Raw genomic sequence first — 26,418 nt, forward strand, 5'->3', positions numbered from 1 at the left:
GTGTTCGCTTCACTCTCCTAGAGGAGGAGAGCGGGTCTGGTAATTAGTTCATACTTTACACTTAGGTTCCCTCTCGAATGCCGGCAAACCCAGGCAGGAGGAAATGAATGACTTAAGCTGCATTGTGAATATGTGTAAGGCAAAGCAGGGTGCCACTACGACGTGAGCTCAGCCAGTCCCTTCGCCTTGAAAAGGGTTTCTCTCTTTTTTTTACTCTTGTGTGGAGTTCCAACTTACACCACCTGGGCTTTTTTTTTTTTTTCCTCCCCACACTTTGAATGCAGATGCTGTACCGCTGCTGTGAAAGGATCAACAAAGTCATTTTTTTTTGCTCTCCAGCCCTCAGGATTCCTTTGATTTCCACAAGAAAGGGCTCAACGAAAGCTTCCCAAGGTCTGCCTCAGAGCCGTCAAGGCCGTGAAAGATGCCGTTTGGCCATCTGTTTCCAGTAGAGGCGGACAGAAGATGTGCTTTATTTTCTTAAAAAGAATTTTACGTCTGCCAGGAACGAATTTGAACATTTTGTCACTCGCTTGTTATTGGAAAAGATGGTTACCCTGATACGGAGGAGTCTGGACTCTAGTCACAACAAAGAGAAGAGCTGTGTGGACGTCAGCTAAGTGGTTAGATGCACCTGTCTGGGAGCTGTGTGTGGTTTCCAGCTGTTTTAGCCGTTGTGTTGCTCAGTGCTCATAAGACGGTGGCAGATTTTTTGGGACCGAATGTCGTGTGGGATTTGCCGTAATCACCGTTTTGCAAATTGTTAAATATAACAACAGCCTTCCAATAATTTACAAACCCCAAACACAGTCTCTTTCCATTAACACAACCAGTCTCGGCTGAATACACCTGACCTCATCTTTCCGGCGTCAGATGGGACGTATCTGTACCTGCCTCTTTATGAGATTGATAAATCCAAATTCACACCTTTTTTTTTCTAAAATGTAATTTGCCAGATGTGTTTCTAACTTTCTTTTTTTTCAGTTTCTTTCTCAAGTAGTTGTTTTTGGGTTTTATTGTTTTTTCTTTCGAGCCACTAAAGGCTATATTGGAACAAGAGAGAGGTGCTGGGGAAGAGTGAGGGGTCATTCTGATTGAGAACTCGCTGTAATTCACTACAGTCCAAAGGTACAAACATATCTGTCGTTATATAAGACTTGAATTTAGTTAACGCCATTATGACTAGTGGAATGAAAAAATCTGGCGGTTTTCTATTGGGAGTCCATGGATCTAGCACCAAGAAAGAATCAATAGTATTACACTTTACACCACTTCCACAATGTCCCATTTGCTGTTGAGATCTAGTTGTGGGGTCTAATCTCTGACAGGTTGCCTTTCGCTCAGTGGTATAAAACTACTATCAATATATTTCAATATGCCTGGACAGTAGGGGTGAGAGATATGGCAAAAATATCATATCACGATTTTTTAAAAATAAAATTACAATTTCAATTTTTATCACGATGTTAAATTGAAAAATTTAGTCCAAAGAACCTTTCTTAATAGATTTTATTTTAAGTAGTAGCAGTTTTGCCTGCATGTGCAAACAATCAAGTTTAAGGTAAACAACAACATTCTAATTAAGTGCACTCTTGCAAAAGTAGTAACAGATATGGTACCATATCTTTTGCAAGATAAAAGGTAACTGCTTCTATTACTCGCTTGCTTGACTTGTAATAAGGAGTGCCTTTGTTAAATGGCTGTTTTGGTCTTACGCTAGCTGCTGCCTCCGTCTGCGTTACCGGTGCCACCGGGCCCCTCGCTGTTTGGCTCTCAGCATGTTGTTTGGGATGCTTCGACGTGCGAACCTGTTCAATCATTTGAAGAGGACCAGGGTTTGACCAGGGTGTCCGGGTGTCGTTTTCGTTTTTGTTCAGGGGGCTACATGTAGTCCAGTTTGATCTCAAAGGGGTCGGAGCAGTGACATAATGGCATAATAACCTATAAATAAAAATATGACATTTTATTAACTATCCTTTTACAAAGCATTCATTAACAATTTCAGATTTCTTAAGAAAAATAAGAAATACCAGTTTAGTTCTGGGTCTCTGTTTTGTTTTATATCTGCAGATTTTAGAAAAACAGTGCAACGCCTAGTGGCCAAATTGGGAATTGCAGTTACTTTTATTGAAAAATTGCAGGCTTTTGTAGCCGTATGTTTGATAGTTGTGCTTTAAGAGAACTAGAATGGTTGGAATTGCAACAATACAACACAACACGAAGCTAAGGTAGCCTGGAAGCGCTTTGGGAAGTTATCGTGGTGTCTCGCTGGAACAAAGTGAGAATGAATGCAGATGTGGCGTCATTGGTCAGACCCAGGCTGATTACCATCGTATAACGCCTCAATTCATTGTCAAGGAACCAAGGATTACATGATGTAACCTAAAAATGTTTTGGGACTCGGTGTACTTTTGTAAATGGTACGTTGAAGGATTTCAAGTATCTTTTGTCTCCATCTCCAGTAATGATAGGAAAGCAGATGCGACTTGCAAGAGCTGTTCAAAAACAACAACTGGAAAACTGAAAATTTCTCCCTCGAATCCACGTGAAAACAACATAAATTCAAGTGAACACTGATGCTAACAGCCTGACATGCACGCTGAGCTTGGCACGTTATAGGTGCATTTTATTATACTGTGACATCATCGTCATTGTTTGCCTTAAACTCTCGGGGCGGCCCCCTATTGCTTCCAGTGCGTGACACTGGTGTGTGAATGTGTGAGTGAATGGGCTTGAGTGTCTGTGACTGTAAAGCGCTTTGAAAGGAACTCTATAAAACAAGACCATTTACCATCAAGAGCCAAAATAAATCTTTAAAAGTTAACTTGTAGTCCTCAACTTTAAAGCAAAACTACTTTGTCCTCTCTATGAATATTCCTTCCCAGCATGTCATCGCCTCAGATCACCAAACGTTATCGTGGACGATAACTTACAATTGGCCATTTAAATATCTCCTTACAAATGGATATTCATTACATGGCTACAGCTACGTTCACGTTCCTCAGCTCTCGTCGGAGTTCGCTCCACCGAGAGCGAACGGGCTTCAGGAGGGTAACAGAAGTCATCTGGCAGCTGGTGTTTGTTTTGGTTTAGATGTGCCCTCGTGAACTTTTGTTAACTGCGTCGCATCATCCACAGAAACCGCAGCGGACGATTGTTTCCGTTTGGATTCATACATGTCTGCACCGTCACCACTTTGCAAATACTCGCCATTTCCAGTAATGGATTCAAATACACATTTTTTTTGTTAAAATCCCAAAACGGTCGATGAACTTTCTGCAGAAACGGAACAATCCCAGGGAAAAAAAAAAAAAAAAGGTCTTTCAGCTAATTTGGTCCTGCTGTCTCTGCTGCACTGACTTTTATTTAATGAATAGCTTGTGCTCTTACGATAACAGCAAATGAATTCTCAGAAGCTAATGGCTTTTTCTTATTTCCGTCGTCTTGTAGTTCCTCGCACAGGAACCCTGAAAATGTCTAAACTTCTTCTGTTCCTCTTCAGACCTTGAACAGGCTTTATCAGGGACTCATAAAAAAAGAAAAGAAAAGAAAAGGTACATCTGATTTAAATTGCCAACATGAAAGACGTGCGTTTTGTGAATTGGACCATGTGGCTGTGAGAGGCGTGTGCAGCAACAGAGAAAGCAATTTACCTTTAGTAATTTGAAAACATTAAAGGTCATCAGGTGTTTAACAGGCACTGTTAGTGAGACTGCCCATGCTAATATGATATAAATGGAAGTAATTTTCTGGATGTCAGAGGTGAGTGGGAGCACTTTATTCTCCTTGTGTGTGTGTGTGTGTGGGTGGGTGGAAGGCTTAATAAGAGAAGAGTTCATCATAAAAGCTTTAACGTCTTAGAGTCCGCGCTCCTTAACTGCAGACGTATAAAATGCGCTGAATAGAAAAGCAGCAACCTCTCGTCTTCGGCGTCACCTGCAAAGTGAATAACTCGACTCAATAAACCGGAGCTAACTTCACCTGATATTTCTCCCCTTCCCCGTTTGCGTGAAGATCGTGAGGATATTTTCCACATTGCCTCACGCCTTCAGAAGTATGAACCCTGATGAGTTCTTTCCATTTTGAAGCCTGGTGATAATTAGCGACTCCGGACCAAGCCAAGAATCTGGAAGAGTGATGGAAAAGACCTTGGGAGCAACCGAGCAATATTTTCAATCGAAAAAAGGCGCTCGCTGCTGCATCATCCAGTCCCTTCCCAAAAGTCACATGGCATCTGGCTCGTGAGCGTCTCTTTCTCTTTTCCGTCCAGCGTCTGCCTGCTAGAAAGAGCCAAATGCTTCACATTCTTGCCGCCCGTGCGGATACTACGTCACCCTCTTCTGCTTTACAGACAGGTCCGGCAGAAAAGAGGGGAGAGACATTGCTGTGGTTTTTAGCATTCCTGAATGTTGTAACGCTTAAGTTTTCATTGCTCGACAAAATTTACCTTGCATTGTGTAAGAATCTGAGAGCTGCAATTACACCTCCCTAATGTCTGGGAATTACACCATTCACATAAAAAAAACAGAGAACTCGAGTGCTGCTGCTGCTGTTTGTTGGTACTTTGTGAATTTCTAGAGACTACATGGTTTTTGTTTTGCCTTTGAAGTCATTTTATTCCTACCTATAGGCTTTATATAATTGGAAAACATCAAAATAAAAGTTTGCCTCTAATCACAGTGTTTATTGATAACCACTTTCATAGTGATGCAACCTCAGAACAGAGCGTTTTGTTTTCTTTTAGCGTTTGGCTCGTCTCTTCTGTTGCCCCTTCCAACTTGGCATCGGGTTTAATTCATAGGTCTTCCAACAAAATCTTTGGTTAAATCCACATTAATATGAATCCAACATATTTTAATAAAGGGATAAGAGATAGCTTAATATTGAATGCAAAATTATAATAATAATAATAATGTCTATTTAGACATAGCACTAGTTTAATATAGAACACATATAGTAGGTAGGGGGGTCCTACTCAATCTCTCCATCAGTTTGGGGTCCTTGGCCTGAAAAATGTTGAAGACCCCTGGTTTAATATAAATAATTGTGCATATAAGGCTGTTACCTTTAATATATATACAGTGGGGGAAATAAGTATTTGATCCCCTGCTGAATTTGTAAGTTTGCCCACTTCCATAGAAATGATCAGACTCTGGTTTTTATGGTTGTTTACTGGTTATGGGTATAGACAGAATATCAATCGAAAATGCATAAAAAACACACAATCTAAAAGTTATAAATTGTTATGTATTTTATTAAGGGAAATAAGTATTTGATCCCCAAGCACAACACAAGTCAGTACTTTGTAGAGAAACCTTTGTTGGCAAGCACAGCGATGAGACGTTTCTTGTAGTTGGTCACCAGGTTTGCACACAGCGCAGGAGGGATTTTGGCCCATTCATCTTTACAGACAGTCTCTAAATCCTTCAAGTTTCTTGGCTGCCTCTTGGAAACTCGGAGCTTCAGCTCCCTCCACAGGTTTTCGATCGGGTTAAGGTCTGGAGACTGACTAGGCCACTCCATGACCTTAATATGCTTCTTCTTGAGCCACTCCTTTGTTGTCCTGGCAGTATGTTTTGGGTCATTGTCATGTTGGAAAACCCACCCACGAGGCATCTTCAGTGTTCTTGCTGAGGAAAGAAGGTTTTTGTCCAAGATGTTACAGTACATGGCTGCATTCATTGGCCCCATAATGCGGTGAAGTTGCCCTGTACCCTTTGCTGAAAAACAGCCCCAAAACATGATGTTTCCACCTCCATGCTTAACCGTGGGTATGGTGTTCTTTGGGTCATACTCACGTTTTTTCATCCTCCAAACACGGCGGGTCGAGTTAATGCCAATAGCTCAACTTTGGTTTCGTCAGACCACAGCACTTTCTCCCAAGCCTTCTCTGAGTCATTTAGATGTTCAATGGCAAACTTAAGGCGGGCCTGTACATGTGCCTTCTTGAGCAGGGGGACCTTGCGGGCACTGCAAGAGTTCAATCCATAACGGCGCAGTGTGTTGCCAACTGTTTTCTTGGTGACGGAGGTCCCAACTGCTTCCAGATCATTAACAAGCTCCTGCCGTGTTGTTTTAGGCTGCTCCCTCACCTTTCTCATCATCATCCTCACTCCATGAGGCGAGATTTTGCGGGGAGCTCCAGACCGAGGACAGTTGATGGTCCTTTTATGGGTCTTCCACTTGCGAATAATGGCACCAATAGTTGTCACCTTCTCACCAAGCCTTTTGCTGATGGTTTTGTAACCTATACCAGCCTTGTGCAGGTCTACAATCTTGTCCCTGACATCTTTTGACAGCTCTTTGGTCTTGCCCATGGTGCTGTAGAAGTTGGAATGTAAGAAACTGATTCTTAGAGCAGGTGTGCTTTATATACATGACGAGTTAAGATCAGGAGTATTGGTAATTAGTTGACTGAACACAGCTGTGTACCACATGCGCACCAGCCAATCTGTAGGAGCCTGAATTCTAAGTGAATTGTTGGGGATCAAATACTTATTTCCCTTAATAAAATACATAACAATTTATAACTTTTAGATTGTGTGTTTTTTATGCATTTTCGATTGATATTCTGTCTATACCCATAACCAGTAAACAACCATAAAAACCAGAGTCTGATCATTTCTATGGAAGTGGGCAAACTTACAAATTCAGCAGGGGATCAAATACTTATTTCCCCCACTGTATTTTTAAAAGGCAGCTTTTGTTTCAGATCGTTGCATCACAGGCTCCAAACCATCTTTGAAATCAAGAGAAAAGGGGAACCAGAAAGAATAAAAACTATTGAGATATATTTTATTTAGCTGTTTTAATATTTATTTATAATCTGCACTCAAATAATTTCTCATAACCTGCAAATTGAAAAACAAACAAGACGGAAAACATCCTTTTTGGAGCCACACACGTACCTCAAACATCAAACCTCCGACCTGCTTCTTTTAGTATTTTACATTTTTAAGTGCTCATCGGTTGTTATGAAGAAGGAGTGAAGGCAGGAGTGGAAAGAGTTTGCCACTTGACCTTTCATCCACATGATTGGGTTGTTTGTTTCTTGGGAGAAAGAGAAGGAGGAGGGGGAGGGAGGAGGGGGGGTCAGAAAACGGATGCAGGTCACCAAAATATATTGAACTCCCTGAAAGGAAATACAGTGAGCATTTCTTCCACAGAGGGCAGTTCTCACCCCGCCGTGAATGAAGCCTAAGTTTTGCTGCATGCTGTAACTGACCGACCCCAACAAGGCCGACCGTTGTATGCTTCAAGGCCCCCCCTCCCTCTCTTAAGTCGCACACAAACGCACTCCACACAAGTCTGATATTCTGTTGCCCAACAGCACAACAACAGATAAGCAAGCTGGCAGCGGAGAGACACTTAGACTATTTATGAGGGTAAACAGTGAGCCGGTTCACCTTAAAGGAATAGTGCTGCCTAAATGGCTTCTTACTTAAAGTGAGATCGGAAGACTGATACCTGTTTGTGTTTTAAATATAGAGCTGGAGTCAGAGCGGGCAGCGCGGTGGAGCAGGACGGGGGGACATGCTAACCCGGCTCTGGCCTAGTTAACTAAATGCCAGCTGTGGTTCGCCGTATGAAGCTAGATCAGGCAGAACATTATGACCACTGACAGAAGTAAATAACACTGAACATCTTTTCAATCAGTGTTCTGCTGGGAAACTTTTGGACCTGGCATTCATTCATGTGAATGTTTCTTAGATGTGTACCACCCACCTAGACCTGACACAAGTGCACAAAAACATGAAGAACAGCACAAGGTGATCTCAATGATCACAAAATGATCACATATTGGTGGGATGATCCACAGAGGCCTCTCCCCTCAACCTATAAGTCCCTCCCCCACTAACAACATTGTGTTTCCAGACAGAAGGACCATGTCCATTCTCACAAGGGAGACCTACACAATAATTAGGGAGGTGGTCATAATGTTCTGCCTGGTTGGTGTATGTCACTTTAGTTCTATTCCTTCAGCCATACTCTACGTTATTACACAGTAATGCAAACGCTAACAGTGCAGGCCAGGACATTATTTTTTGGCCCATGCATGAAGAAAAATGTAAGAAATCATCTAAAATACAATAAAATAAAATAAAATATCTGCACCCTTGAATAAACAACAAAGATTGAACAATCAGAATTATGGTGGATGGTGGTCTACATGGCAATTACCTACTTAAGTACCTGTAAGTTCAAGTTTAAGTGTAGAAAATTCAGTCAGTGCAAGTTTCAAGAGCACCTAACTCACACGTCCAGATATGAAGCGTAGGGCAAGTCTCTCTGTCTCTGAGGTCGCTGCCTGATTAAAAAGTTTTGAAGCCGAACTAGCTGTTCAAAAGATGCCTTTCTTCATTTCTGCTTGTTTGTTTCTGCTTTCTTCTTCTTCTTCTTCTTCTTCTTCTTCTGGTTCTTTTCAGTTTTTTTGGAAGTTGAGACACATCAGAGCATATCGCTCCCCTCCGTAGGGGTATTTACTACAGCCTCATTTCAGATTCTGCTTGCATCGCTGCTACACTGAGGGCCTCTCCACTACTCAAACTACGGGCGTGGTTAAGTCAGAACCGCATATATTCATGTACATGAAAGTTGGTTTCAAAAGGCGTTAATGCGCAGATCTTGAAACCTTGTCACATACAGATTTGTAGATCATTGCTAAAATTTGGCTTTTTTTCTTGTATCACTTTAGTGCACTGTCTTTAAAAGTGAATGCTACTGCAACATGGCAAATTTCCCCACTGTGAGATAAATAAAGGATTATCGTATTGTATCGTTAGAATAAAGTGTGACTTACATGTCTGCTGTCAAATTAGTAAAAAAAAAAGCTGTCTAAATGCACATTTAGATTTATTTCATGACTTTTTGCCTGTGTTGTGCCTCTAAGCCAGCTCGTAGCACTGTGAGCCTCCTCTCTACCCCGTTGTGAAGCTATTTCTATCCTGCAGAAGTCTATCGGGTCCAAATATGGTCATATCCTTTCTGTTGGCAACCAATCGTGAAAGTAGAAAGACTGATCGGAAGCTAAACTCACACTCTCATTGATTGGTGTCGATTTCTGACAACGTGATTCGTTCAAAAGTGTCACGTGACCGGATATACTCCTGGTCTGTGTTTATCTGCGAGGGACATTTAAAAATGGAGTAAAGTCTTCTCTAAGAAGAAAAATACAGCTCGAATTTGCAAGAACAAAAGAAACATTAAAGTAGATAACTGCATATTTAAACATAAATTCGTAGAAAACTTGTTATACAAAAACTTATTGTAATTATTGTATTTATATAATGAAACAGCTGGAGAAGTTTCATGGTGATATATATTAGTTAAAAGTTCTCTTTGGAGAAGGGTCCTTACATGGTCTCCACCTCTTGGGGGTTTGGGGACAACTTCTACCACCATAACTTAGAGGGAGGAAGCCGAGGAGTGACCTGCCTGCTGATAATGCATGGCCATGGGACAGGCAGGAATGGTTTTGTTCGTATGGCATTGCTGTGTTCTGCCACTCTGTCCTTCAGCCTCCTTTTTGTTCTGCCAGCGTAGAAGCAGCCACGCTCACACTCTAGTCTGTAGACTACAGAGGTAGTATTAGAAAAAATCTATTCACAAATTGCAGAGACATGAAATATTAAAATCAGAAACACGCCTGGTCACATTTCTGTGTAGGATCTGAGGTTTCACTGTAGTGACACCGTCAAATTGACTGAGAAGCATAAATTACACTTACTGCATATTGATTGGTCAAGTTGTGCCTCTAGGGTCCAACAGATTAGTGGCTGGTACTCAGTTAATATGCGGGTCTCTTATAATTTTAACTAATAGATTATAGATGCAGTAACACACAGGTACCACAGGTGGCAGTAGCTACATTTGAAGGGCCACATGAACCCAGATGTTCAACGAAAAACTGTCAACAACAGTTAAAAAAAAAAAAAAAAGTTAATTGTAGGAAAACTTTGGGCAAATATACGGTATGTACTGATATGAAACAAAGGCAGTTAGAAATAAAGGCCTGACTCCAATAATGGCTGCCCACTATTAGAGGAAATACGGTACTACATTCAAGAGAAGCTGACTGCGCTCCCTGTCCACGTACAAATGTCAGCTGCCATCAACCTAACCCACAAGAAATTTTAAGAGGTCAGAGGCAGCTTCTCAACAATAATCACAATAGTAACTCATCCTTTCTTGGTTTTCTAAATATGGACCAGTTAATCCACAGGCTAATATAAAACATGTTGATCTTGAATTACGGGAGTACCCAACAATTCTTGTTGTGTTTTGTCTGGTCTTGTTGTGGAAACATGCATCCTCTGGCTTCTGGCTTCTGTTTCAAGCCACCATAATTAGAGGGAAGTCCTTATGTTGGTGAGAGAAAACTGTGCAAAGCCAGTATTACACAAAAGGCTTGGTGTTAGCACTATAAATGTCTAAATTTCAAATCAGCTGAATGAGCTGCGACAGAAAAAAATAGTTTATAGAATATGAACAGCAGTGCCCATGCGAGCTACTGCATACAGGAACTAAACAGAACCCACCCCTGCTGAGATATCTTTCTCTATATTTTTATTTATTTTTTTTCCCCCAGCAGAGCCCAGAATTAACACAGAGCCAGCATCATCCATTAATTTATTTCCCAGCTCTCAGCATGCAGGAGCTTTTTGTTTAGTTGCCACGCACATTAGCAGACTAGCAGATGCCATCTCGGTTCACTTGCTCCAGTGTATATTCAACGTCAGAATTGTTGGTTTTACGTTTTCATGCTGTCAGTTTTACCTCCTGCAGAGATGCTCGTGCTCAGATGTGGCATTTTTCTCCCCCCAAAAGAAATGGCAAAGATCCTGTTCCTGTCGACGCTGACTTTGATGTCGAATCCTCCAGCAGATGGGTTGGACTGAAAGTTAGAGCGAGGGCGCATTTCCATGCATTTGTATCTGTTCACGTGTCTACTTTGGAGTCTGACGCAACGCTGCTCTGGAGGTGTAATAATGTGATGCAGTGTTGCTACATGTCACAATAATGAGCTGCTGAGAGGAGTTTTTAAAAGACTTGATTATCTTTGTGCCTGCAATCTGAGAGCCTTGCATGCTTTTAGTTTGATGCCAGTGTATCTGGTCTTTTTGCAACCCGTATGTGAGTCCATACTGAAATACCCACGGGTTGATTGGTGGCTTGGTCTGGGTTTGATGCTGCGTCGCATGCATTTCAGGGTTAAAGGGTTAAAAATGTTCTGCAGTCAAAACAACAAATTAAAGAAATGCTCCGTTAATAATCCTCTCCGTTTTGTCGCTAAGCGTGTTCTCCATTGCTCTGCTGGCATGTCTCCTAACACTGAACCGCTGCCTAACGAGTTTGTGGCTTCACTGTTGCTGGTGTGTGCACTGCACACTAACGAGCTTAAGTGGCCAGCCGGCGGCTAATAAGGAGACCGGTGCTAAGACTAAAACCTCTATATGACTGGGGTGACATGATGAACACGTTGGAGCGGTGCTTGGGTCATTGGTAATTAATTATAGAAGTAGAAGTTTTCAGCCACTTGTGCAAATGTGAGGGAAACATTTAATTTCCTCTTAGCTCTGAAATGCCTTTTCGCATAAAAAAAACTCTATGTGCATGCCGGTAATGAAAAGGAAGGAATATTGATCTGTAAACTACAGCACCTAGAGCTGATTGTTACAGGCATAACATTATGACCATCTTCCTTATATTGTGTAGGTCTCCCTTGTGCCTCCACAGTTGTGACTCATCAGAGAATGGACACGGTCCTTCTGAGATTGTCCTGTGGTGTCTGGTAACAGGATGTTCTTAATGGTGGGGGGGTCTTTGGGTCCTGTAGGTTGAGGGGAGGGGCCTCTGTGGATCATCCCACAGATACTTGATCAGTTTGGGATCTAGTGATCAGGTCAACACCTTGTGCTGTTCTTCATGTTTTTTTTGCGTGTGTCTGTATCAGGCTGCATCCTACTGGGGATGGCTGCTGCCATTAAAGAGTGTCATAACTATGAGGTGGGGGTGTCTGGTCTGGTCTAGGTTGGTGCTACATGTCTAAGTAACATCCACACCAATGAACACCAGGCCCAAACAGTTTCCCAGCAGAACACTGAACCGTCACCAGATATTCAAAGTAATTTACTTGTTCTGTCAGTGGTTTTAATGTTGTGACTGATCGACGTATGAGCTTGGTTCTGGTCAGCGTTTCTTCTTAGGAGATCTTGGATTTCAGACTCTGGGTTCTGTGAAATGTTTTGAGACCAACTGAACTGAAGAAACTCCCTTTTAACAGAAATATACTATACTGGGAATCGTTTGCCTGAAGCCATCTGGGCAGAGACAGAAAAAAGAGAAACGTAAGATAAGAGGAGACGAGAGCAGCAGCAGGATGAATACGATGATGCATATACAGTATCTGTCATACGTATTATCTGTCATCTAATTAAAACATGCAGCATCTAAACAAGATCACGAGATTTATCTGTTGCACGTTTCATGAGCGATGGACGACAGATGAAGAGAGAGAGGGACATACAGCTAATAATATGATATACAGTAATAGCAGAGGGATGTATGGATGGCAGGAGAGAATAAACACAGGTGCTCAGTGCATCATCCCTTCAGCAGCCTTGGCCTGTAGCAACACAACTAAGGGATGGTTCAGGGACATAAGTATAGGCTTATCGAAATGGAAAGTTTTAAGTCTAACTTTTTAAATATTGAGCATGTTTGCCTCCTGAAACCAAACTGGGAGCTCATTCTGCAGGAGAAGAACGTGGTAGCTGGCTAAGAAAGTCATGGCTCCTTCTCCCATTTTACTTTTAGAACCACAAGCAAAGAGATGTTAACGCCTCTGTGGGACATACACAACATAACCTACGCACCTATCATACACCAGAGTCATTTATACTTATTACACTAGTCAGTCTGGATTTCTTTGTAAAAAAAAAAACACCTCCCAAACACTAGTCAGTGCTGTTTGTTCTTTGCCGGTCGGGCTAATTGTTGTTCTACTTCCTGCTTCGCTTTCAACAAGTGAAATTTGACTGAAACTTTCACTGAAAGTTCACTGACGATGTGTCCTAGAAATGTTTGTGTCTTTGAAGCTCCTCACTTAACATTTCCTCAATGTTGTTTCTAACTGTGGAGATGGAGGAGCAGCCGGAACCAATCACAACTCTTGCATAACTCTTCATGTTATGTAAACCACTGTGAGTTACGGTAATTCAAATACATCGTGCTTTAAAGGTTAAAGGGGGACATAAAACTCTCAACGAAGTTATGATAATTTAAAGAAAAAAAAATATTAAAGTTTTATCAGTGATGATGAAAGGAATTTCAAAATCCTGCCATTTAAGTTTCACTGTTAAAACAGAATGAAAATGACGGGGAAAGAGGGTTAGGGTTGGGGGGCATGTTCTGCTTTGCTCCTGGATGTTAATATGAGTTTCATAAAGTTAAAAACTGGGAGGAGAAACCTGTTCATTTCCATCATTTACCACTGACACCACCATCTGTTCTAGCTGCACTCGAAAGCAAGAATCTTGAATTGGAATTTGCATTTTGCACTTTTGGATCTGAAGTAGGTTCTTAAGTAGAGCTTCAAAATGCAAAAAGAAGAAATGGGAGCAAGAGACCAAACATTTTGAACAAAACAACAGTGTAACTGAAATAGAAGAAATTTACGTCATTGCACACACATATATATGTATGTATTATATAAACATAAAATAGAAGGGGAGTGCATTAACTTTCCTTCAGCAGCCTTTTTTTTTTGTCTTAAACTTTTGACCACATACATCCATGAAGTGTTGCCGACCGCCTCCTCGCTCCCGTCTCCGCTGAATCTCATTCATTTCAACGGCTCAGACATGTAGGCCATTGGGTTATATCCCAGAAAAATCACCCTTTCTGCCTTATCCTCTGATATGTTTTCTCCTAAACTGCATCTTCTTCAACTGCGGCCAAAGCAACTATAACATATAAGATGTTGTAGAGAGTGATGTCAAATAAAGACAGCGGAGAGTGCGCCTCAAAAAAAAAAAAAAAAATGCATTTAAAAAGCCGAATTTCTTTGAAACAGCTTATTTTTACAATGTTTTATTTCGGTATTGTGTTTAAATGATGTACTCTTTTGCCGTGTTGGTGTCCGTTCCGTTTGTTAAAGGACCTTTCATTTGAGGAGGAGGGTTTTAAAATTCTATTCTGGGTTTAACGGGGAGCCAGTGAAGAGAAGCTAAAATTGGACTAATATGATCCCTCTCACTAATTCCTGTCAGTGCTCTCGCTGCAGCGTTTTGAATCAACTGGAGGCGATTTGGAAAAACCTCATGATAATGAATTACCATAATCCATCCAGGAAGAAACAAAAGCATGGACAAGTTTCTCAGCATCACCCTGAAACAGGATGCGAGTGAAAGAAGGCGGTCCTGGTGTAAAAGTAGAGGACATTTCCTGGTCAGTTGCGTACATTTTAATAGTTTACCGCAAAGAAACTTACAGGAACGCTACACGACTATTAATGTCCCTTTACTCCAACAATGAAAGGTTGTATTTTGCTAAGACCAGCATCCAGCCATCATTAGTGCTGCTTTAATATAATACCCAGTGGGAGCAGCAGTGTTGGCTTCAATTTTATGCCCAAAACTCCACACGAGCCTGTTAATAGTGATTCACAAGCGCCCGGTGGGCCTCTGAGAATGCACGTAGACACACATGCCGCACTCCAGTCCAGAGCCACAAACCTCTGCGTGGCGTCTTCACCCCGTGAGGTGCTTTCGCTAGCGTCTTTTCTCCCGTCGTACTGCACTGCTGCTAATTAGGCAGCTGTTGCTGATGCCGTCACCGCTCATTTTCAGCCCTGTTCAGGCAAAGGGAAGGAAACTGAAACAATATTGCCCCAGTCGTAAAATCCTGTGTAATTATGCTATGTTTTATATGCCATACACATACACAGAAAAGAAGAAAAAAACTTACATGACAAGAAATAATTTGCCATCTCTAAGTCAACTACAGCTTTAAAATATGTTGGGCCTGAAACTCACACAATCGTGTTTGCGTGCATATGAAAAAAACGAATTATTGCCTTAGTCTGACTTTAACTGGACAACTTAAGTACATGTAAACACTTTACTCTGACTAAAATGATTAAGACACCCAGATAATGGACTTGGAAATCGATTTTCTCTGACATGTATATGCTTAGTCAGACTGTGCGCACATGCGACCCCAGAGCAAAAACATCCAAGGAAGCCGGTCACAGAAGAAGAAGGTAAACAGAGCTGGTAGAAGGACCACCTGAGGGACCCCACTTTTTAACCATCTCGATGTTGTTTGAAATGTCTGCTGCATTAGACTCCAGTTGTTTAATATTTGACTTAATTGGTCAACCAGAAAGGTGCGCAGAATTAACCCATTGACAAGACACATATCGCCACCTAGTGTGGAGGAGGAGGACGACATGTTCTCGTCAGTTATTCAATTTTCTCCGTTGCATGTAAACTGGGACAAGGATCACATTCAGAAAGTCGAATTTCGAGCATAACTGCATTAAGCTGCGCAAGTAAACGCACTGAAAAAAGGGAATTTCTGGCCAACGTTCACGACCTGTTCTTCAACCAAATCCATATCTGGCTCAAAACAGAAATAGCAACAACAGAATTTTCTTCTTTCTACAGCAAAATGAGACGTCAGCCAAGAAAGATTTGTGGTATTAATGCTTTTGGTTACATATTGCTTAGTACAGGCTGCATCATACGTCAGACTGTTCAATGTGTCATGTAAAGAAATGTGGTTCATGTGCTCAGCGACTGACAAAATGGTCAACACAAAAGAATCGCTGCGTGTCAGCAGCCTGGTGCAGTCATCTGTTTTGATATCACAGTTTATCTCGTGTCTTAATTACGCTTCTACAGTTTTCGCAATTTGACTCGTAGGGTTTCATTCGCTCAAAAATTAAACTGTGTGGTTTTTGTTGATCACCACCACACTGTATCATCCATCTAATCCTTGCTTCCTGGGCACAAATGATGAACAATTGAACAGTATTTACAGCATTGAGGAAGGAAGGAAATCTTTTTTTTTTTTAGCATCCTTGATAAATTTTAGATTCAGGATATATTGTCATATACACAGCATAGAAGGTTACACTGGGCAATGAAGTGCTTACTTTGCGAGTTCCCTTCACACAACTAAAATAAACAACTAAACTAAACTAAAATGAAGGAAATAAACTGACTCTAAGTGTAGAAAAATAAACAAATAAACTAAGCGACCAAGGTGCAACTGTCACAGTGGTCGGACATTCAGAACGTGCAAATGTTGTTTGCGTTGTTCAAATGTGCAAAAGACGTGTGCAGATGTCAACATGGCATCTAATAAGTATGAATGAACTGATTTTTAATCTGGTTGTCCTCGCACTCATTGACACGTCTCTCCCTCCGAGACAAGTCTTTACATGAACGATATCTCCTCAGAGATGAAAAAGCTTTGCATGAATGCTCTTAATGGTTGATACGAGGATAAGATTCGTGTTTACATGCCCCACAGCATCATGTTAGAAATTAGCACAGTCGGCAGAGTCAGCAGAGACAGCAGACTACAACATTTCTGACATGACATGACAGCGGGAAGAAACTGGGAACAGTGAGATACATCAGGGCAGAGCTAACAAGGAGAGAGTCAAGACATCGGAAATGTAACTAAACATGTAACTAGTAACTTTCAAAATAAAGCAGGAAATAAACTTTTACCTTGGGGTCAGTTTGATCGCAGCAATTTCAACTTTCAAAAAATGATCACAATGAAAAATTGAAGTTTTTGTGTCAGGTACTTTATGTTTAAGTGGCTTTATATTATTTATACATACAAACAACTATTATCAAATATATATATAATGTTGAGGCCTGTGTCCCTGTCATCCTCATTAAATTAGGAATTAATATGAAAATTCCTAATCAGAAATACAACTTGCCTAATAATTGTGAACACAGTCCATAATTGTTATTATTAACTTGTATCGCGGTTGAGTCACATCCAGAAACAGATATTCATTGGTCGAGCACTGATCATGAGGTTGGGAACCAGAACAATCCACCTGGCAGTCTGTTCTTATTTCTATTAACTACCTACAAGATAGGAGGAAATGTGTTTCCACAGTCTGTACAGAGCCTCATATACGCACAGCACATACGCATTTATACACACATTCCTATATACACCCTTAATGGGGTATTTTGTTTAGTGCTGCTAAGGCACTAAACAAAAAATGCTTCCATGATGTGCACGTTTCCAGACCAGGGATCTGTATCCACAACCAGATGGGAGCACAGAGAAGAGCGGGTAGAGGGCGTGGACGCCTGGTGCCCGGGGTCTTGTGTTATGGTGCGTGCTATAAGTGTAATGGTTTTCTTGTTGAGGTCTGAGATGTATGACTTGGAGAGACAAATCATTTTGGAAGCGTCGAGGAGAATGTGTTGAATCGATAACGGAATATGGAAAGTAGTTTGAGTTTGTGAATGGCAATTTTGTTGCTCTAAATTCATCTTATTGTGCAGGACACTTAAAGGAGTTCACGTTCTCAGCAGTGTTATAATTGATGGATGTAGGGTTGTGGGCTGTGCTGCGCGTCCTAGAGTTGTCAGTTACTTCCTCTTTTGCTCTTGACATTCAAGACTGCCCGGGATTTGAAACGAATTGCTGACGTATTTGACACGTCCTGTCAGTGGTGTTTGTTTCCCATGCGCCGCATGTTATGATGGGGCGTTGCGTGTCCTGTTTTATTTACCAAACTCCTCAGAGGTAGCCGTCACTGAAGCACAGCTGTCGGGCTGATGATCTAATGCCGCTCTCCCATCAAGTCGTCGAGAAGTTTTTCACAGTACATTATGTCGTGCTTTGCTCAGCAGTGAGGAGGTAGAGCCGGCCGCTATGCACCTGCTAACGCCGCGACGTTTGTAAATAGACTGCGAAATGGAGAAAGGACCGTGAATTAAACGTGGAACAATCTTTTTAACTTGAACTCCTTGTGACATTATGTCCACCTGCACCAGCAAAATAGATAAATGGGATAAAAAAATATGTACAGCTTTCTTTATCTATTTGTTCTACTCTGTTTTCTTTGTAGTTACCAACACAAGAGACAAATCCCTTTAAAGTCACACTGAAGATTCTCGTCCTGTTTCATTTCAAACACATGATACAGGAAACAGGCCGATCCTGCAGCCTCACTGCGTTTACAGAAATAGATAAAAGGGTTGTTACCAACATTTTAATGCAAGGTTCTGCTTATTTTCTCTGCAACTTTGGATACTTATTGTCCCATAAACTAGGACGCTACTTATTGTTTGTGAGAGGTACTAACTATTACGCTTAGAACTACACAGATCTCATATATTTATGCACTTAAATCCAAGTAAACAAATGCAAATGTCCCCCATGTTCTGCAAAATGCAGCGTGTCATCCCGGCTGTGTATCAGTGTCCATCTTCCTGATGGAGTTTACAGCCTGTGGGCGTCTGTGAACGGTGGAAGGAGGATATTAATACAGTGAGAGTGGACGGAGTAGATTTCCACTCTAGGCTGATGGCAGGTTGCCTCTCGCCTACCTCTGTGCCATTTTTAGCCTGCGGTGGCTCTGGCTGGCCTCGTTGCCACCTTGCCGCACAGTGCCACGTGTGGGCAGGCGCTGGCCGGGGGCCACGTCTCCTGGGCTGGTGCTGCTGCTGCTGCCGGTGCTGCTGCTGCTGCTGCTGCACGGTGGGGCTCCCATGGGACTGGGCTGTGGGCCGGGATGGGGTGAAGCAGAGGGGGTTGCCTCCGACTGAAGCACACTAGCAGTCTTAAGGAGGGCTGCTGAGGGGAAGTCCTGTGCGTTTGAAGTAGGGACCTCAGAAAGCCTGTTTGCTCTCGAGGGGGAGAGGTGGTGGTGGTGGTGGTGGTAGGGGGGGGGTGTTGGCCCTCTGCACAAGAATGCCTGTGTCATGATGGGAGTAGCAGAGGGGAGGAATGTGCTCCACAATCCCAACACTGTAGGAGCCGGGCCACAGCAGAGGTGGCAGCCATTTCTTCCTATTTATTTTAGCTCCCTCTCCACTCAATCACCGGCCCTGTCTGCGGCCCTTAGCATCCCTGGAAAAATGAAAAACGGCCCGTGCTTTTATTTATGTCTTGAGATTTCCATGCATTTGCCAATGCTGTGTCTTTACCCAGTGCAAATGAAATATATATATATATATATATATTGTTATTATAAATGTGTATTATTCAGATATTTAAGCACTATTTAGGAATACCCTTTTTGTTTCGAAATCGTGTATTCATTCAGGAAAAATCTTCAGAGCACATTTTTCAGGAATCCATCACGTTTTTGTTCAGACATTCCACCGTTTGAGGCTCTGACTAGATTCACAGTTCATCACATATGCCCAGCACGATTTACTGGAGAGTCTCCTTTCATATTCAGTCAACGACCAGGTGACGGCTGCACTGAGAGTCTCTCCGTTTAAGAGCTCTACTCTGTGGGTCAGTGCCACTGGTGACATGGTTAGAAATGCAGTGGATGCTTAGATTAATCACATTTGTCGTAGCAGGTTTGCAGGGTGGAGAAGGTTATTTCCAGTGTAAACCTCTGACACGTGCTTCAGGTTTGTCTAAATTCACCGCCGCTGGAAGAGGACTTGTTTTGACTGGTTTGTTTGTAAAAGGCTGCGTGAACCAACATGAACCCAATTTTTAGTTCAAGGCTTTTGCTGTTTTTCTTGCAGCGGTTTATATTCCCTGCCAAATGGAAGATGACCTCCCGCGCTTACAGTTTATATTCATTTTTAGGGTCAGAAGAAAGAGCCGCCGGTCCTAAACGAATGCACCCGGGGCTGTGATATAATTTATTCTGCCTGAACGTGCAATTCTGCAAGTATGGATCATTTGCAATAAGATAATTACGCAGCTGCACCATTACGTACATGAGTCAAACAATTTTTCTTGCAGTCTGTAGCTTTAACCCATTCTATCAATGTGCAGTCACGTGTGTGTAACCAGGCTAGAAGGTTTTGATGAAACAAGACAGTGATGTTTTATTTTTGCGTCAATTTGGTGTCGGCCCAGACCATATGCAGATCCCAACATCGTAGCCGGATGATTTTCGGTCGTTGAAAGTGAAGCAGGAAACAAAAATGAACCCGAATGGCAAAACAGACACAGCGCCGACTAGTGTTTGGGTGGTGTTTTATACGGAGCGGGCCAGACTAGTACAAGGGAGACCTACACAATATTAGGAAGGTGGTCCTAATGTTGTGGATGATCAGTCTTACTGAGTATAAGTTTTGAGGAACTCTATTTAAAGATTTCTATTAATATTTTAGGCCTTCATTTCGAAAGGGAAATAATGACACATTTCACTCCACATCTTGCCACAGTTAATGGGTCATTTTCTGATAACATAACAAACCCACTCGTAGTTAAACGATTAATGCAGCGGTTTCCAACCCTCCCACCTTCATTACTTACGGTAAAGATTAAGAGTAACCTCTAAGCTCATGATAATCAGCTGTTCCTTTATAGTACATCGTCTATAAAGTCTGTCTCTCACTAAGCGGCGATCAACTATACGCTGCTTAGTTTAACTTCAGTGGAGGATCTGATCCCTTCTTCCTCCTGCAGAGAAAGCATTGCAATGATTACACATTCACACCATGCGTTGTGATGAAGAGACTTAGTGCCTTTATCCCAGACTTAAAGCAAATAGGACATGCGTGAAGATGGGAATTAGCAGATGCTTTCAGCCCAAACCTGACGGTGTTTGAGAGGAAGAGTCAGATCGAATGAGATGAACCAGGTGTGATCATGAGAGAACTGTCCAGGAAGAAAATGGGAAATTCCATTATTTTTTTATTCATTTTACTTTTCATGGAAAGATTCTGTCTTATTTATTTATATTTATTTATATATTTATTTATATATAATTTCTGAATTTATGGTACACTGTGAATTATAAAATACACTGTGAGGCACTGTGGGCTTACAGAACAAAAACAATTTGTGCTTTGAAAACATCTCAGAATGTCCAGAGGGAGCTGTGCCTTCAGAGTCTCATTTCATTTCGATATAAAATAAAACAAAAGTATAATTCTCCCCATGCGGTTTCGAATTAAATGAAATAAGCTGTAGGCGTAATCACAGTCTGTCACAATCACTGTTGGCCGGAGCAGAAACGAGGTAAAATGGTGCAGCTCAGAGACGCTGTAATGATCCTGCTGCCTGGTTTTGAGCCTTCAACTCTTCTCTGAATGTTATCTTGGGCTCAAGGATTCAGTTTGTGGTCTAAGGTGACTGTAACGTCACAAAACACATTTCTGGATATGACACAAACAACTGAGGGTCCTATGGGTTGAGGGGAGGCGCCTCTGTGGATCATCCCACCAGTGGCAGGGCCGTGCATTTTCCACCGACGTCCTCCAGCTTCAAAACGATGTCGACCCAATAAAATGGCAAAAAAATATATTTCGTTTTGCTCACCAGGGAGTCACTTGGGGTACTGCTCCTATATGACAAATCCGTTTCCATGAAAGGTTTTCTAGCTTCTTAGTTGCATGAACTTTCTTAACGATGTCCAGCTTTTCTTGAAATGTCCATCTTGAAAATGGCTTTGACAGAAAATCCTCCACCAAATCCATTTCTTCTGCTCCTTCATCCTTCATTTCTACGGTGACAAAACAGCTTTGATGGTGTATATCCATCAAATGAACCTCAGCTTCTTCGAGGAGTTATCGTGTCCTACAAAAACACATTTACTAAATTTCTTCTCCAAAAAGTCTCCACTACATATAGTATTTCATGTCAGTCAGTGGAGACGTGGCAATTTACTACAACTTAATTAGCTGGTGTAGCCACATGAGAAGCAATTCAATTTTATTTTTTTTCCCAGATATTATTATGGGAAATTTAATCTACAAAGTGTGGAGTAAGGGATATCTGTGTCCTCCCGTCTCACGTCTCAGAGTTACGAATCGTTTGTACTCATCAGGATTACCCAGAGGACCAGATAAAGGATTTCCTATCAGCGGTGCTCCCTGACAGATGTGACAGAGATGGCCTCAGCCTTCACAGCGAACAGCTAAGCAGTATTAAAGAAGCGCTAAGCACTGGCGCTTCATCCCATCGTCAAAGGACGTATTAGCCATTTCATGGTCTGATTCAGTAACTGGGGAGGGAGAGCAGAGGGGACCGAATACTGTCAAGTCAGATCATTCACTTCACTTTCAGACAGAAACTTCCTTTGAAGTCGAATGTGCATTTCTTCATATGAAACCACACTGGATAATCTGTTCATTGTAAAAAGCCTCAAAATAACAACAAATTGTTTGTCTGTCTCTCTCGGTTTCTTGCCTTGAATCTCGTCGGCTCTTTTTGGCTCGTGGTGTAATGTGGTTTTTACTACGGAGTCACGGAGCCTATTATCCTTCCAGATTGTTACACCGAACATTGGCTTCCTGTCTCATAACCTACAAACTTCTCCCGAGTGTTGATCAAACAAAAGCTGCAGCCCAAGGCTCCTTAAATAACAAACAGTGAATGAACTGAGCGGACGTTGGAAGTGAAAAGTTGTTTTTGACTGAATCACATTCACAGTACGGTACAAAAAGTCTTCTGTAAAGGACAGCTCAGTGTCTATATTACAGATATATTACAGACTTATCATCCTCAGGTTGCTTTGGCTTTTCTCACCAACAATCAAAAGCACGTTTAAAAGAGAAAATATATTTATATATATATTTATATTAAGAAATAACAAATGACTATAGTGAAACTGATTCTCAAATCCTTTTAATCTTTATGTATCCTTCTCTTTAAATGTATTGTTCGTGTACAATCACACGTAAACAAAAAATCTGACCAACTTCTCGTCTGAATTTTGAACATTATGACCACCTTGCTAATATTGTGTAGGTCTCCCTTGTGCCTCCAAAACAATTGTGAGTCATCAGATAATGAACATGGACCTTCTGATGGTGTCCTGTGGTATCTGGAAAGACAGTGTTGTTATTGGGGGCCTATGGGTCCTATGGGTTAACCCTTTGAGACCTGAACATCCGACCTGCGCATAAAAAAAAAAAAAAAACTTGCGGTATTTCAATTAGCATAACTCACTGATGGCCAAAACTCAAAGTGTGGCTGAACACTGGGAAATTAAGCTTTCTGGGGTGAAAAAAAAGCTGCCATTACGGTAATTTTGATGCACCGTTGTTGTTGACTGCAGGTTGGGGGGCGACGCAAGACCGAGGAGACCCAGGAAGAGAGAGTTGTTTGGAGGAATTTGTAGTTAGTTATACCCTTGAGATGTCACAAGGATGTTCATGTTTTCTGAGTTGTTTCTGAACCATTTTGTGTGTGTGTTTGGCTGCATCCTGCTGCCATCAAGTATTTTGACAAATTTGTCAGTAAATCAAGCTATGGGATGGGGGTGCCTGGTCTGGTGTAGTTGGGTGCTACATGTCTAAGTTACATCCACATGAATGAATTGAATGAACATTGAATTGTCACAAGATGTTAATTACTTCTCCTGTCAGTGGTCATAATGTTATGGGTGATCGGCGCATAACGCAAAAAGATCCAACTTGATAAAAGACGACTGTTCAACTGCTGAGTGGTTTGTTTGAGGCCGTCTCATATAAACGACCTCCATTTACAATCGCTGTGACTCCTTGTGTCTGGAACATTTATACAATGTGAAGAATTCCTTTAGACCTGCAGCTGTGTACGTGTCAGCAATATTCACCCAACACTTTTATTTTTATATAATAATGATTTAAGGTTTGAACTGACCCAGTAAGAATGTCAGCATTAAAGCCCTGCGGCACCTGTTACAAGCCACATCTGCTGTGATAAAAAGTACAATAGTTCTTGTTTCCTCAAATCAAACTCTGCCTTCCTTCCTTCCTCCTCAGAACCAGAGCTTGATGTTCTCGGGACTCTTGACACGGTGACCCGGCGGGTCAACGAGACGGTTCGCCGGCGCCGGCGCCGCCACGCTGGGGAGGACGACTACAACATCGAAATCCTGCTCGGAGTTGATGACTCGGTGGTTCGATTTCACGGCAAGGAGCACGTGCAGAATTATCTCCTCACTCTGATGAACATCGTAAGTCGCTTCAGCTTGATTTTGTGGCTAATTTGAATGAGGCTGCTGTAATGTAGTGTACTGCTTTTTAAATTAGACCTATATTAGCGTAGTGTGAAGGCATGCGAGGTATTAGAAATATAGTAGCTGGCACCAATAATAGTGCTCTCTTTGTCAGATGCTCAGTGTGTCTCTGAAAATAACTCATCTGAAGTAATGAGCAGCAGCCTAATGTTATGTGCTATTGCTATTCTGTGGTATTTGTGAATGTTGTGTGTGGAGCAGCTCACAGTCAATTACGGTAACGTCTCAGGATGTGAAAGGAAATGAGACTCGCTCACCGTGAATCCAGTCTACTTGTCATTTCGCTGCTTAAGCACCGTCCACATATAAAGCAATTACCTCCCATCGCCGTGTGGCAGACAGCTGGAGGTTTCTGGTTTCCTAGGTAACTATCTTTTATATTTCCTACCCCATGCGTTTCCGAGTCAAACAAGAACATGAATGTCTTGGCAATGCGCGGACGGCGAGAGCCCATCTCACCGTCTCCGGTCTGTGTTTAAAAAGGAAATCCGCACCTGACGCTCGAAGCCCACTGTGAGCGTGGTGAATTTGGTGGCAGGAACAAAGTCGTGGACGGTGTTTGCTTGTGGTTTGGTCGACTGTGTGTTTGCGTCACACGTTACGCATCAAGGCGGCGTGTTATTTCCACCTGTCATCACTTTGCAGAGTTTCCCTGACATCGATCTGTCTCTCGTCACCACATCGCTGCAGGTCTCTTGACATTTGACTGAGCTAGAAGCTAAATGCTGCAGTGTAAATACTGGGGGAATATACGGGCCTGTTTGGACACCGGGTGATGCGATCACGTGAAAGTAGGGCTGCACAATTAATCAAATTTTAATCGATTAAATGAACTCGATCGTCCACAGTATTTACATTTAAAACGCAGGCTCTGCTGCACATGTGCACCGAGCAGTTTCTCAACCAGTGGGCAGCCAACCACCAGGGGGCGAACACATATTTAAGGCTTCATTAAGCTTCCTAAATAACTAGTTCCTTGAAAGGGATCCACGTCCATCGTCTGGACTTGTTTTGGATTTAGGGTGAGTGACATGAATCAAGAACAAGTTATATGCAAAGAGTGCAGCACAGTTGTGTCTGCTCCACAGGGTAACACAACTAATCTGTTTAATCATCAAAAAAAAACATCACAGACACAAAGTATGAGGAATGCACGAAGGCCAAAGCTAATGCACGTCCATGTCCATCGGCAACCCAAACAACCGTTTGTGTAAATTTTATTTTTATTTTTAAGCATTTATTCTAATTTAAAGATTCATTTTGCACTGAATATTGTTTAAAAGTAGTGCAATGTAAAAATACTGATGTTTTCCCCAACATGATTAGTAATTGTGATTACAATATTGATTTAAAATAATCCAGAATATCATTCTGGCCATAGGACGCATGTGTCTGCATTCCTTTGTTAGTGTGAATACAGTCCACAATGAGTCGTGTTAAACCCCACCTACACTCAACAGAGTTTGGCCTCATTTTTTCAGGAAAAAAAAAAGGAGAAATGGGAAAGGAGAAGGAAGAAGCTCTTCAAGTGATAGTCATTAATAATGAGAACCTTTTACAATATTCTATCCTTGCAGTTGTTAACTAAAAAATAAAGTATACAAGTGTGATTCTGCATCAATTACTGATGTATCAGGAGCCGCATGTGGTTAAGTATTTACTCCATCACTTTATTACCAGAAATGATGCTGCTTCCAGGGTTGGAGTTATAATCTGAGTTTTGTGCAGGTCAGGATGTGGATATAAATAATAACTTAACGTTTCTGAACAAGTTGTGACGCACACACATAAAACAACGTTCTACATTCCACCCAGAAAGACCCGAGCCGGAATCGAACACAGACCTTCTCGCTGGGAGGCATTAGTGCTAGCCAATAATCAATGCAATATATATATATTCTTCTTCTTTGTGCTTGTTTTTTTTAATTTTTTTGACCATTTTAGCTGTAATCTCTTCTGTTTCACATTCATTCATCTTGCCGACAGACTGCTTACTTTTTCGCAGTCACAATGTCTGTTTTTCTTCTCTTTCAGTCAGCAGGAGCAGTTTTGCACTGCATTTTGTTTAACAGATGATAGAGGACGCTCGCGCCCACCGTGTTTGTAGTGCATTAAGACGTCTGATAAACACACCGTAGAATGCCCATCTCCATCCAGCTGTCGTTCGTCCTGAGAGCGCTTTGATCAAAGTATTTTTTTGAGAGTGAGTAAGGGAGTAAGTAAGTTAG

The 26,418-nt window shown here is 41.8% G+C and overlaps 1 protein-coding gene across 1 annotated transcript in view; it reads left to right on the forward strand.

Annotated features, from left to right (window-relative positions):
• Nucleotides 1–26,418, forward strand: part of adamts3 (ADAM metallopeptidase with thrombospondin type 1 motif, 3) — a 157,030-nt gene that overhangs the window by 50,414 nt on the left and 80,198 nt on the right. The window contains exon 5 of the mRNA XM_047592550.1: nucleotides 23,934–24,127. Coding sequence (XP_047448506.1) covers nucleotides 23,934–24,127 — 194 coding nt within the window. The remainder of the gene's footprint in view (nucleotides 1–23,933; nucleotides 24,128–26,418) is intronic.

The sequence above is a fragment of the Mugil cephalus genome, chromosome 8 (genome assembly GCF_022458985.1).
Source record: "Mugil cephalus isolate CIBA_MC_2020 chromosome 8, CIBA_Mcephalus_1.1, whole genome shotgun sequence".
Classification (NCBI taxonomy): Eukaryota; Metazoa; Chordata; class Actinopteri; order Mugiliformes; family Mugilidae; genus Mugil; species Mugil cephalus.